The sequence below is a fragment of the Panicum virgatum genome, chromosome 2N (assembly GCF_016808335.1).
Source record: "Panicum virgatum strain AP13 chromosome 2N, P.virgatum_v5, whole genome shotgun sequence".
Lineage (NCBI taxonomy): Eukaryota > Viridiplantae > Streptophyta > Magnoliopsida > Poales > Poaceae > Panicum > Panicum virgatum.
Genome location: NC_053146.1, coordinates 57912674 through 57924790, shown reverse-complemented (window position 1 = coordinate 57924790; position 12117 = coordinate 57912674). Strand labels below are relative to the sequence as shown.

The following is a 12117-nucleotide window of genomic DNA, read 5'->3' as shown; positions in this document are numbered from 1 at the left end:
CTGAAATTTTTAGAGATGAGTCAATATGACTGACAGATACTCTGTGCAAAGTAGTGTGGCTAGACATATATGTGGTCCCCACATTAAGTGTAGAACCACTTAATTCCTCTGCATAGTAGAACCTATGGGTTTTTATAGGTTACCCGCTTATAATAGAGCGGGTTGGTTAGAGTTGAAAAATTAACTAATTGGGTCGGGTGGGGTTGGGTATCTAAATATGTTAATTTTGGGTGGGATTGGGTATGGTGCGGGTTCCAACCCATTAGCAGGGCTAAGTGTGTTTAGTTCGCGAAATTTTTGGATTTTGGTAGTGTAGCATTTTCGTTGTTATTTGATAACTAATATTCAATTATGGACTAATTAAGCTTAAAAGATTCATATCGTCATTTGTAGTTAAACTAGTTATTTGTTTCAACTGTATTTAATACTCTATGCATGTGTTCGAAGATTCGATGTGACGGGTACTATAGAAAAAAAATTAGAAGGCCTAAGCTATGTAAACAGTTCACTATATTATTGGGCTGACAGCCCACTAATCTATTCTATTTTTTCAGGTGATGCTTGATGGGATTGTTGCCCGCTGTGACATATAGCTACGCCCCCGAATATCCCCTGGAACGTCCATAGCTCATCAGTCATGACTACAACATGAGATTCACAACAATATTCAGTTTTGACTGAAAAGGACAAGAGCTCCAGCTCCTGTCCTACGAGAATCAGGATGTAGCCGCTGTAAACAGAGCATATTTTCACCTTCGAATGCGGCCGATTTATTATCGCAATTTCTTGCGGCATGCCGCTACTGGCTGTCAGGCTAATGCCTGAAAGCAGGCGGCCTTCTGACTTTGGTAGCCTGCTCGAACGCGTAGGCCATCTCGATCAGCCTGGGCTCGTAGCCCCTGAGCCCGCCGAAGACTATCCCGAAGGGGACTCCCTCCTCGCTGTACCCGGCCGGCACGGCGATCCCGGGATAACCGCCGATTGCGAGGACGGCGGAGATGTCGTTGTTGGCCACCACGACGGCGTCCAGCCGGTGCTCTTTCACCGTCTTCTCCAGGCCACCCGCGGACAGCTCGTTGAGCCGCCGGAGCGCGGCCCTCTCCGCTGCGCCGATGCCGCTGGTCTTCTCGGCCGCAATGAGATCGGCCTGCCCAAAATCTTTAAGCCTCTCCTGCAAAGTGATCGTTACTCACCATCAGATCCTGATGGTGTTCTTCAGCTACCATCAGCTGCAAAGGCTCGGTAAGTTTTTTCAGTTACCTGTACTGGGTGTGCATTGTTGAATGCTATGACTTGTGCGAGGGAGCGGACCGGAGAGTACAGCAGATCCTTCAGATAAGCATTCAGGCTCAACTTGAACTCTGCACTTATCAGAAGGCCCATTTGGTCCACGAGATCGGTCCAATTCACTGCGAGGTCAAGGTCCTTTATCAAGATGGCTCCGTGATGCCTGCCATGACCAGAATTAAGTTAAATTATTAAGAAAAAAAGTCTACATAACCCCCACATTTATCGGCAGTCGACTACTTAACGCTCAATCTATAAAACTGGACATTCCACACCCTAATTTTTCCAAAACTGGACAAATAACCCCCAAGCGGTTTTGGACGGTGATTTTATCTTTTTTTTATATTTATTTTGGATGAATGATCAAAAAATCATAGTAAATCATAGAAAAATTATAAAATTGAAATTCCAATTTTATTGGACTCCACATGAGCAAATCTACACAGTAAACATATAATATGGTATGTTGTAGTACAAAGTTTTTGTTGTAGATTTTGATCTATTCTTTTCTATAATTAATTTGAATAATTCATAACTATAGTTTCTATAGTCCAATTGCGGTGAAATATTTATGATGGCCTAACTATTGTATGCTTGAACGATAGTAAAAACTTCATACTTATTGGATCATATATAACTTAGTTATAGATTTAACAAACATAAACCCTAAATAAATCTATAACTATGTAATACATGATCCAATGGGTATGAAATATTTAGTATGGTTCATGAATAATTAGGCCACCATAAAAATTTCACCACAATTTAATTATAGAAACTATAGTTATGAATTATTCTAATTAATTATAAAAAAATAGATAAAAATCTACAGCAAAAAATTGTATTAAAACATACCATATTATACGTTCATTGTGTATTTCTGCTCATGTGGAGTCCAACAAAATTGAATTTCCTATTTTATTATTTTTCTATGATTTAATATAATATTTTAGTTATTCATTCAAAATAAATAAAAAAAGAAAAAGACAAAATCACCATCCAAAACCGTTTGAGGGGGTTATTTGTCTGTTTTTTGAAAGGTTGGGGTGTGGAATACCCGATTTTATAGGTTGGGGGGTTAAGTAGTCGACTGCCTTTTCCCTCAAAAAAAAGTAGTTGACTGCCAATAGGTGTGGGATGTTATGTAGACTTTTTTCAATTATTAAAATACTTTGCTAGAAGACAAGACGCGATAAGGAAGTTCTAACTAATCCTGAACTTACTCCCTCTAGTTTTTTTACATGTCAGATTAGATTTGTCTTAAGTAAGGTTTTTTCAGCTTTAACCAAGTTTATATATTTTTTGCGGGTAAATCGACAAAACTTAACCAAGTTAATATATCATGATGGATTCCATGAAACAAATTTGGTGTTGTAAATACTATTATATTTTCCTACAAATTTGGTTAAAGTTGAACAAATTTGACTTAGGATAGTAGCGAATCTAGAATTTAGATTTAGGGGGATTCATCTTCCTCTTCTTTTTCCTTCCCCTCTCTTTTTCTTCTTATTCTTCCTCATTTTTCTCTTATTCCTCTTAATTCATGGTTGAAAAATGTAGGGGGGACTTTGGGAGGCTCCATGGGTTGCATAGGAGTAGGGGCTGGAGCACCACCAGCCCCCCCCCCCCCCCCCCCCGGCTCGGCCGCTAGTTTGGGACAAAGCTAATGCGATATGTAAATAAAAATGAAAGGAGTATCAAATAGCGCTGAATCAACAGGACAAGTTTTAGGACGCATCAACCTCATTGTGCTGAGATGCTTCTCATAGACCCTCCGGGGCTCAGGCTCATACTGCTCAAAGAACCCTTTGAGGACACCAATCCTCTTGCCCCTTAGTCCATCCATCCTCAGGAACTGCCTGTAACCCCCACGCGGGATGTACTTGGAAGCTGCTCCAGTAGCCTCAGCGTCAAGCTCGTCGTAGCCGACAATGGCGTCCAGCACATGGACGGCATCAGACACCGTCCGGCACATTGGCCTGCCAGGAAAAACAACTCAGATACCCATCTGAACTTTCTGAATGATCTACAGGACTTGGCAGAGGCTTACCCGATGGTGTCTTGGCGAGGCGTGATCGGGATGACGCCTGACCGGCTGGTGAGCCCGACAGTCGGTTTGATCCCAACCACGGAGTTGAGCACCGACGGGCAGATTATGGAGCCGGCCGTCTCCGATCCCAGCGTCACGGCGGCCATGTTCGCCGCCGCGGCGACGCCGGGCCCGGCGCTCGACCCGCACGGTGTCACCGACAGGACGTACGGATTCTATAACGCAACGCATTATCAAATTTGTGATGCCATGTACTATTTGTCAAATATAGTGTTTTGAAATGCACCTTGGTCTGGCCGCCGCGGGCGCTCCAGCCGGGATCGACCTGTCGGAAGTTGGACCACTCGGAGGGGTTGGCCTTGCCGAGGATGACGGCGCCGGCGCGGCGGAGGCGGGCGGCGACGCCGGCGTCGCGGCGGACGACGGAGCCGAGCAGCGCGAGGGAGCCGGCCGTGGTGTTGAGTCGGTCGCGCGTGGCGATGTTGTCCTTGAGCAGGACGGGGACGCCGTGCAGCCCCGCGGCGCAGCGGCCCCCCGACGCCGCGCGCTCGGCGTCGGCGCGCGCCGCCTGCGCGGGCGCGTCCGGGTTGACCTCGATGACGGCACGGAGCAGCGGGTTGAGGCGGGCGATCCGGTCCAGGTAGAACCGGACGAGCGCCGCCGAGGTGAGGCTGCCGTTCCGGAGGCCCAGCTGGATGGCGTCCACGGTGGCCTCCTGGAACTCGAACGCGCCGGCGCCGCCGGCTGCCAGCGCCAGGGCCAGGGCCACGGCGGCGGCGAGCACCTGGAGGCACGGCGGAGCCATGCTGTGTCCAGGTAGCTCAGTGCCGCTGCACTCTCAGTGCACGTACATAGTTGCTGTGAATCGTGCTTGGCTACGGGCCCCCTTTTCTTTTGCTGCATCGGGATGCTTCATGTCGAGCATCGGCAGAGGCGGACCAGAGGACCAGAGGTCTCCACTTTTGGTATGTTTCCTACGTGCCGAGGAATCATTGCCCTTCATCGGACGGCATGTGAGCAGTGAGCTCAGCTTATCTGGGCCACGCATTTGTGTAAATGGATGCTCGCTCTGACAACGAGGGGGATGATGAGAGACAAGGTGCCGTTGGGCAGGTGAGGGACGAGGAGATAGAAGATGGGAGGCACTGCTCTGAAGCTCCAGGACCACGGCATCCACTTGCGAGACTCGTGACCTGTGCTGCCGTTGGCCGGCGCCCTTCTCCACCTCATGCAGTGCACGCGGGACAGGGACACGAGTGCAAGAAACATTTGTGCAAGATGGTATGTATTTTTATACTTATCAGCTTTTTAAATTGCAGATATTGATGGTCCAAAAGACCAAAATGTATATATTTAGTCTGATTTGATTGGTTATTGTACTATCTTCAGAAATTTTCTTTTCTGTTTTTAGATCTTTTGGAATTAGCTCAAGATATCAAGTTCTCGCTTCCTGTTTCACCAAATGCGATATTTTCAATTTAGACCCTGTTTAGTTCTTAAAATTTTTCTTGTGCTACAGTAACTTCGAATGTTTAACCACTAGTTAGAAGTGTTAAATATGGATAACTGATAAAACCCATTCCATAACCTTCGGGTGGAATCGCGAAACAAATCTAATGAACCTAATTATACAATAATTAGACAATGTCGTGCTACAGTAAACAACTACTAATGATGGAATAATTAGATTTAATAGATTCACCTCGCGATTTCCCATCCATCCATGTAATTAATTTTATAATTAATCTATATTTAATACTCCTAATTAGTGTTGTAAAAGAGGTCAAAAAATTTTGCTTGAATATATGCTTTGACACATGCTTGAAACAACATTAAAAATTGTTTGGCTTATACCATGATTGATGTTGTTGTGCTGCTATGATCTCAATATAATGCGATGTTATTTTCTATAATTTTGTATTCACTATTGCTTTTCACTATTATTCTTTCTCTATTGTTGAGAATAAGGGTACGTTAAATGATTAATAGAATATAAGAGTTTTTAAGATGACAAGATTATCTGCAGTAAAAATAACAGAGCATTCGTATTCATAACTATTATGATGGTAAGGATAGGACGCGCAACGGACGCCAAACATTCTAGTGGCTAAATGTAGGGGGTGCAAATAGTGACCCCTAGATGCACGTCTAATCCTCTTTATTACAAAACTGTATGCTACTTCTCCAAAATAGGTTCTCAATTTGAAAAATTACCACAAATGTTTGAACTAAAGAGGGTTGAAGGTGCAACTATGGGTCACCAATTTTACACCCTTAGGTAAATATGCTAAACTTTAGCATTAATGTACGCAGATAGGAGTGCGGATGGGCTATAATAATTTAGATAAGAATTAAAAACTTTAGTAAAGATATGAGTGCTAATAGGTGTTAAAATTTTGCACTCAACATTAGCCCCCATCTAAGTAGGCTCTTAGAGCAATTCCAGCAAATCCTCCATCAAACCCCATACTCCAAATTTGAAGGGTGAAATTAAGAAAAACAACTGCAGCAGGCCCTCTACTTGAGCCCTCATCCAAATAATACATCCAACTCCAGCAGAAGCCCTCATATTTGAGCCCTCATCCAAATCTAGTGGGGCTGGTGAGTGGAGCCCATGGATGGAGGGCTCTCTAGAGACCCCCAGGCCTAGGGGGTGGAGGGGGAGATTTGGAGGCCTCCCTAGTTTAGGGACACAAGTAAAGGGCTTGCTGGAGTTGTTTTTCTTGATTTCACCCTTTAAATTTGGGGTAGGGGGTTTGATAGAGAGTCTGCTGGAGTTGCTCTTAGGATACGCTAAAATACTGATGAAACTTTGATAAATCTTTCCTCTTTTGAGAGGATGTGCTAATGAAACTTGAGCAAACGATGTAGTATTAGACTTTCCTTTACTGGGAGGGATTCCATGCGGAGGCCTTGCATAGTCAAAAAAAATCAGCAACTCGTGCGTTGTTGGAAAAAATATTAGCTATAAACCTCCTTTTGTGGAAACTTGAAAACCCTCATAAAACACATACTTATAAGTATTAAAAGAATTAAAGTGATACATACTGTCGGTACCCCAGGACTGGGGTACCCCCTCCTGCTGTGTTTAGGCAAGAGCCTTGTGGTTATCTTTGACTACGTCCAAAACAGTCGGACCCCTGCGGTCCGGAGCCCTGTTCACCCGACAACGGCCCCGGACCCGTTCCCCGGCTGGGAAAGGTCTGGGAGCACCACGTGAAGCAGGCGCTCAGCCCGAACAGCCGGGGGCTCCGGACCTCCCGTGGAGGTCCGGACCCCCGCGGAGTCCCGGACCCCCCATGGGGTCCCGGACCCTCTGTATATTAACCGGACCCCTCACTAAGGGAAGGGATTAACACCCCGCCCTGGGGAGGTCCGGAGCTGCCACGTGTCTGCAAGCACAGACACGTATATAAGGCCGCTTGGTCTCCATGCTAAGGTTCACTTACCACTGCATTCATTGCGGTGGGTGGACGTCCGCATTGATATAGCAGAAGCCGAGGCGATTCTTTGACCAGGGGACACTATTGATCGCGTATTACCAAGACGTGTAGTGGAGCCGCTGGCGCCGCCCACGCCGCGCCTGTCAGTCTGCCATGACAGATGGATACGATGGCTCGGCTTCACCCATTATGACGCCTACATAATAGGCCTCAACAGGCCACGCCGCAAGCTACGTTCCCCAACGGGCACCTTGCTGACGAGACAAGAGAAGGCCTCCCTGAGTCAGAGGGGCAGCAGGGCATGCAAACATATCGGAGAAAAGATTCGCACTACTGTAGTCGTTTAAGTACTCTGCGCAGTATGCTACACAGACATGTTGGGCCCACTTGACGGGGCCTCAACGACCAATGTATCCGCACCCCTTGATCTATAAAAGGGGGGCGCCCGCTAGAAGAAAACTCAGGCGGGGTGAACGCCAAGGCCCAGCAAAGGATAGGTTCATACACAACCAAGAACAATACTTCTCCCAGTGGATGTAGGGTATTACGCTCTGGCGGCCCGAACCACTCTAAATCGTGTGTTCTTGCGTGCTTGCTTCAGTGTTAGATCAGCCTAACTGCCTAGTACTCCCCCGAGTTCTCCCTCACGGGGAATAGGCGGGTGCGTTCCGCCACCCGGCAGTGGGTACCCTAAAAAGCCCGCGACACATACATAGTGCATCTATAGATATACTCCTACTTTCTGGTAAAAGTTGGGGGGGGGGGGGGGAGGGGGTGCAAACGAAGTCTAGAATTTCTTTTTTTACAAAATGACTCTGCAACCATTCGTTGAAAATTGTCATCTTCATATGAATTTTTCTAGATCAAATTTGAATCCTAACTTTTGTCGCAATAAATATACATGGATGCACTATGGATGTGCGCTATTTTATTTTTTAATACTTGTAAGTATATTTTTTATGGGTTTTTGTCATGTTTTCATTGAGAAAGTGGTTTCCATTGAGTATTTTTCCATATTTTTATGTATAATCTGTTTCCTTTCGTGTTTTGCATTTAGCTGCCTGGCAAAAACTTTTTAGAAAAGTTTTACTCTCACTCCTTAGCGTTCCTACTAATAAAAAATGCGAGAGCCACTTGCGACAAAAAAAAAACACGATGGGGAGAAAATATGCAATGCACTATGAGATGGACTAAATGCAAGATTTGGGAACCCATAAGTTAAGGGTACTTCAAATCCCATAATAAATAACCTTCAAATAGATGGATCTGGTATATCGATCTATGAGAACACACTAATTGAAGGTGCTACCAGGTGAGAAAAAATAGAAAAACCACTTGCACAAAGTAAAAAAAAAAACCACGGATGAAGGCGAATGAGACTATAATAACTGCTTCGTTGTAAAAACATTCTGAAGTTGCAGGTTGTTAAAAACAATTGGTTTTCAGATATCTATACATCACTAGCTGAAATGAGATAGAAATGATAAATATACGAGCTGCATGTATATTACCGCAGCACATGGTCCTTTTAGCTTCATTGTGTTACGGTGTCTCTCCGTGGTCGGAAGACCACCATTGGACAGTGTCACAGTGTTTGCCTTGCCTGTTTGGCGCCTATACTCAAGGTGTGAGCTGAAGAACTTATCTATTTCTATATGGTCTCTGCTTCATCACTTCTGCACGTGTGAGTTTGAGCTTCTAGTTAGTTGGAGCATATCACAAAGGTTTTTCTTTTGGAGAGTATAAAGTGTCTTAACAGAGGATGCAATAGCCAATACATGCGCAAAAGCCTGCGCTTGTGCCTCGGCGGGTGCGTTTTTTTTCCTTCGAAGACGATTGTGATGTCCTACGCTCGTGGTGGGCTGGTGGCCTCTGCCACTCACCCAGGGTTAACCAAACCGGTGGGAACCGGTCCGGTTTGACTGGCTACCGGTCAAACCGGCCCGGCCCGGTTTCGGTTTGGGCCGGTACCAAATCGGCCCAAATTCAAAATTCAAAATTGAATTACAAAAAATGAAAAAATCTCAAAAAATTCCTAAAAATACTTCAAGATGCGACGAATCTAATGATGTCAAATTTTCTCAAAAATTCGTCCATTTAGTATAGTTTGCGGGCATATGAAGTTAAATAAAAAAAATGGGCCGGCCCATTAAGACCCACCGCATATGGCGACCGGTAAACCGGTCAGACCGGCCGGTAAACCGGGAAACCACTTTTAAACCGTCTGATTTGTTAGTTAAAACACCGGTAACCAGTCAGACCGGACCGGTAAACCGGTCAACCCGGTCGGTATACCGATCGGAACCGGTTACACATGTGCTTTTGAATTTGGATTTGAATTCAACCGATTTCCACCGGTTTCCGGTCAAACCGGTCCGGTAAACCGCTACTGGAGGATGGCGGTTTGACTGGATCGGTCGGTTTTGTAAACCCTGCACTCACCGAGCATCTCTGAGAAAGAAAAACAAATCAGGATTTGGGAGCAAGAACATACTCCACGCACTTCAGTGCTTGTTTAGATTTTTTTAAAAAATTTACGTCCCCATCACATCAAAAAAAACTTACTATCTAAAACTATTAAATAATTTTTTTACACAACTTTTATACATATGAGTTGTAAATGGCGAGACGAATCTAATAAACCTACTTAATTAATGATTTGCAACAGTGATACTATCGTACCATCCGCTAATTATGAATTAATTAATCTTATTAAATTCATTTCGTGATTTACAATCCATCTAGGAAAAAAATTTGTAATCAGATTTTATTTAATATTCCAAAAAATTAAAAAAAAATTAAAAAAACTTTTACGGAGGAACTAAACGAGCCCGAGTACGCGCACCAGTACCCAGCGATGGTTGACCTGCGCCTCCAGGTCTTCGCCGCCGTCATGGGTGCGGCCCTCGCCGCCGCCGCCGCCGCCGCCGGGAGTGGCCAGTTCGAGTTCCAGGAGGCCACCGTGGACGCCATCCAGCTGGGGTTCAGGAGCGGCACCCTCACGTCGATGGCGCTCGTCCGGTTCTACCTGGACCAGATCGCCCGCCTCAACCCGCTGCTCCGCGCCGTCATCGAGGTGAACCCGGACGCGCTCGTGCAGGCGGAGCGCGCCGACGCCGAGCGCTCGGCATCGGGAGGGCGCTGCGCCGCGGGGCTGCACGGCGTCCCCGTCCTTCTCAAGGACAACATCGCCACGCGCGACCGCCTCAACACCACGGCCGGCTCCCTCGCGCTGCTCGGCTCCGTGGTCCGGCGCGACGCCGGCGTGGTGGCCCGCCTCCGCCGCGCCGGCGCCGTCATCCTCGGCAAGGCCAACCCGTCCGAGTGGTCCAACTTCCGCCCCGTCGAGTCCGGCTGGAGCGCTCGCGCCGGCCAGACGCTGGTAATCAATCTCATCTTCTTCACCAATACATTATATTACACAAATAGTACTTTCAGTGACCTTGTTTATATCTGAAATGCCATGTTTTCATGAATTTGTGAAGAATCCATATGTTCTCACGGCCACGCCGTGCGGGTCCAGCGCCGGGCCGGGCGTGGCCGCGGCGGCGAACATGGCTGCCGTGACGCTGGGGTCAGAGACCGACGGCTCAATACTCTGCCCATCGTCGTCCAACTCCGTGGTTGGCATCAAGCCAACAGTTGGGCTGACCAGCCGGTCAGGCGTCATCCCGATCACGCCCAGGCAAGACACCATAGGGTAAGCCTCTCCCAGGTCCTGTGATTCACTCTGAAAGTTCAGATGGGTTGCCTGAGTTCTTCTCTGTCCTGTCAGGCCAATGTGCCGTACAGTATCCGATGCCGTCCATGTCCTGGACGCCATTGTCGGGTACGATGAGTTTGACGCTGAAGCGACTGGAGCAGCTTCCAAGTACATCCCGCCTGGGGGTTACACGCAGTTCCTGAGGATCGATGGACTAAGGGGCAAGAGAATCGGTGTCCCTGCTGTGTTTTTTCAAGGGTACGATGACCTGCGTATGGCGGCATATGAGAAGCACCTCAATACAATGAGGTAATAGCTTGGTCCACTAAATCACAATCAAGCTTTATCTTGTTTAGAGTTTAGACCAAATATCTGTATAGTACTACAATATTATCTCAGAAGAAAATCGATCGTCGATAGATAGTTTTCTCGAGACATTCAGAGTTGCATTTGAAGTTCATTCAAAATCTGATGTCCAGACCCATCACTTAAACCATGGACTGCTACAGATATCTTTTAACTAAACCGTGAAAACTTTAGATAAAAACAGTAACTATGTATTAAGTCGCAAAAAAAACAGTAACTATGTATTTTGTCACTTCATTCTGAAAGCGTGGTAGCCTCAGGCTACAGACAAATATGCATTCTAATAACTTCGAAAACACTCACAACTCCTCTTGTGTGATAAAATCATCTAGACAAAGTGACAAGCCGATGCGAGGCAACTGTCTAATTTCTGCTCTTCATGATGGTAGGGAACACGGCGCTATTGTGATCAAGGGCCTCGACATCGCGACAAATTTCAGTGATCTGCATGAACAAGAGACGCTTCTGATGAATGCAGAGTTCAAGTTAAGCCTGAATGCTTACTTGTCAGACCTGTTGCGCTCCCCGGTCCGCTCCCTTGCAGATGTCATAGCGTTCAACAACGCACACCCTGTGGAGGTAACAACCCGAACAATCCTCCTGTCTTCGAACTGCATGCACAATCAACCAGAATGGTTGCAGTAAATTTCTGAAGACACTTGTAGCTAACAAGAATCGCTGACCCTTTCTGAATCAAGCATGAGATGATCAGATGCTGACGATCCTGGTGGCTCGCTGCAGGAGAGGCTCAAAGATTTTGGGCAGCCCGAGCTCATCGCGGCTGAGGAAACCAACGGTATTGGCCCCAAGGAGAGAGCTGCGATCCGAAGGCTGGACGAGATTTCCACCGAAGGGTTGGAGAAGCTGATGAGGGAGCACCGGCTGGACGCGATCGTGGCGCCCAACAGCGACGCCTCCTCCGTCCTCGCCATCGGCGGCTATCCGGGCATCGCCGTGCCGGCGGGGTACGACAGGGTGGGAATCCCGTTCGCTATCTGCTTTGGCGGGCTCAAGGGCTACGAGCCGAGGTTGATCGAGATGGCCTACGCGTTCGAGCAAGCTACCAAAGTCAGGAGGCCACCTACTTTCAAGCGCTAGCTAACTAATTAGCATGATGGTGTAGTAGTCAATTTTATGAATAAAACGCCGTGGGAATAATCACCTTGTAACTTGAATATCGTTATGAGGTTATTCTGGTATCTCACAAATTAAAAACAACATTTCTAGACTATCAGTAATGCTTCCCTATGATCCAGAACACAGAACCA

The 12117-nt window shown here is 46.6% G+C and overlaps 2 protein-coding genes across 2 annotated transcripts; one reads left to right on the top strand and one right to left on the bottom strand.

The window, feature by feature from the left end:
- Positions 1-570: 570 nt before the first annotated feature.
- On the bottom strand, positions 571-4257 carry LOC120658334 (probable amidase At4g34880). The gene is made up of 5 exons (XM_039936595.1): positions 3624-4257; positions 3338-3552; positions 3030-3266; positions 1261-1450; positions 571-1171 (listed from the first exon to the last, which is right to left on the bottom strand). The coding sequence occupies exons 1-5, from the start codon at positions 4140-4142 to the stop codon at positions 815-817; spliced, it is 1518 nt and encodes a 505-aa protein (XP_039792529.1). The 5' UTR covers positions 4143-4257; the 3' UTR covers positions 571-814.
- A 5344-nt stretch (positions 4258-9601) lies between these two features.
- On the top strand, positions 9602-12117 carry LOC120658333 (probable amidase At4g34880). The gene is made up of 5 exons (XM_039936594.1): positions 9602-10162; positions 10266-10480; positions 10556-10792; positions 11239-11428; positions 11591-12117. Exons 1-5 carry the CDS (start codon positions 9638-9640, stop codon positions 11945-11947), a joined length of 1524 nt encoding a protein of 507 aa, XP_039792528.1. The 5' UTR covers positions 9602-9637; the 3' UTR covers positions 11948-12117.

Coding starts and splice junctions, on each gene's coding strand:
- LOC120658333 (XM_039936594.1), top strand. CDS start 9,638: ATGGTTGACCTGCGCCTCCAGGTCTTCGCCGCCGTCATGGGTGCGGCC. Junction 10,163..10,265: donor CTCGCGCCGGCCAGACGCTG/GTAATCAATCTC, acceptor GAATTTGTGAAG/AATCCATATGTTCTCACGGC. Junction 10,793..11,238: donor AAGCACCTCAATACAATGAG/GTAATAGCTTGG, acceptor TCATGATGGTAG/GGAACACGGCGCTATTGTGA.
- LOC120658334 (XM_039936595.1), bottom strand. CDS start 4,142: ATGGCTCCGCCGTGCCTCCAGGTGCTCGCCGCCGCCGTGGCCCTGGCC. Junction 3,267..3,337: donor CCTCGCCAAGACACCATCGG/GTAAGCCTCTGC, acceptor TTTTCCTGGCAG/GCCAATGTGCCGGACGGTGT. Junction 1,451..3,029: donor AAGCATCTCAGCACAATGAG/GTTGATGCGTCC, acceptor TGGTCATGGCAG/GCATCACGGAGCCATCTTGA.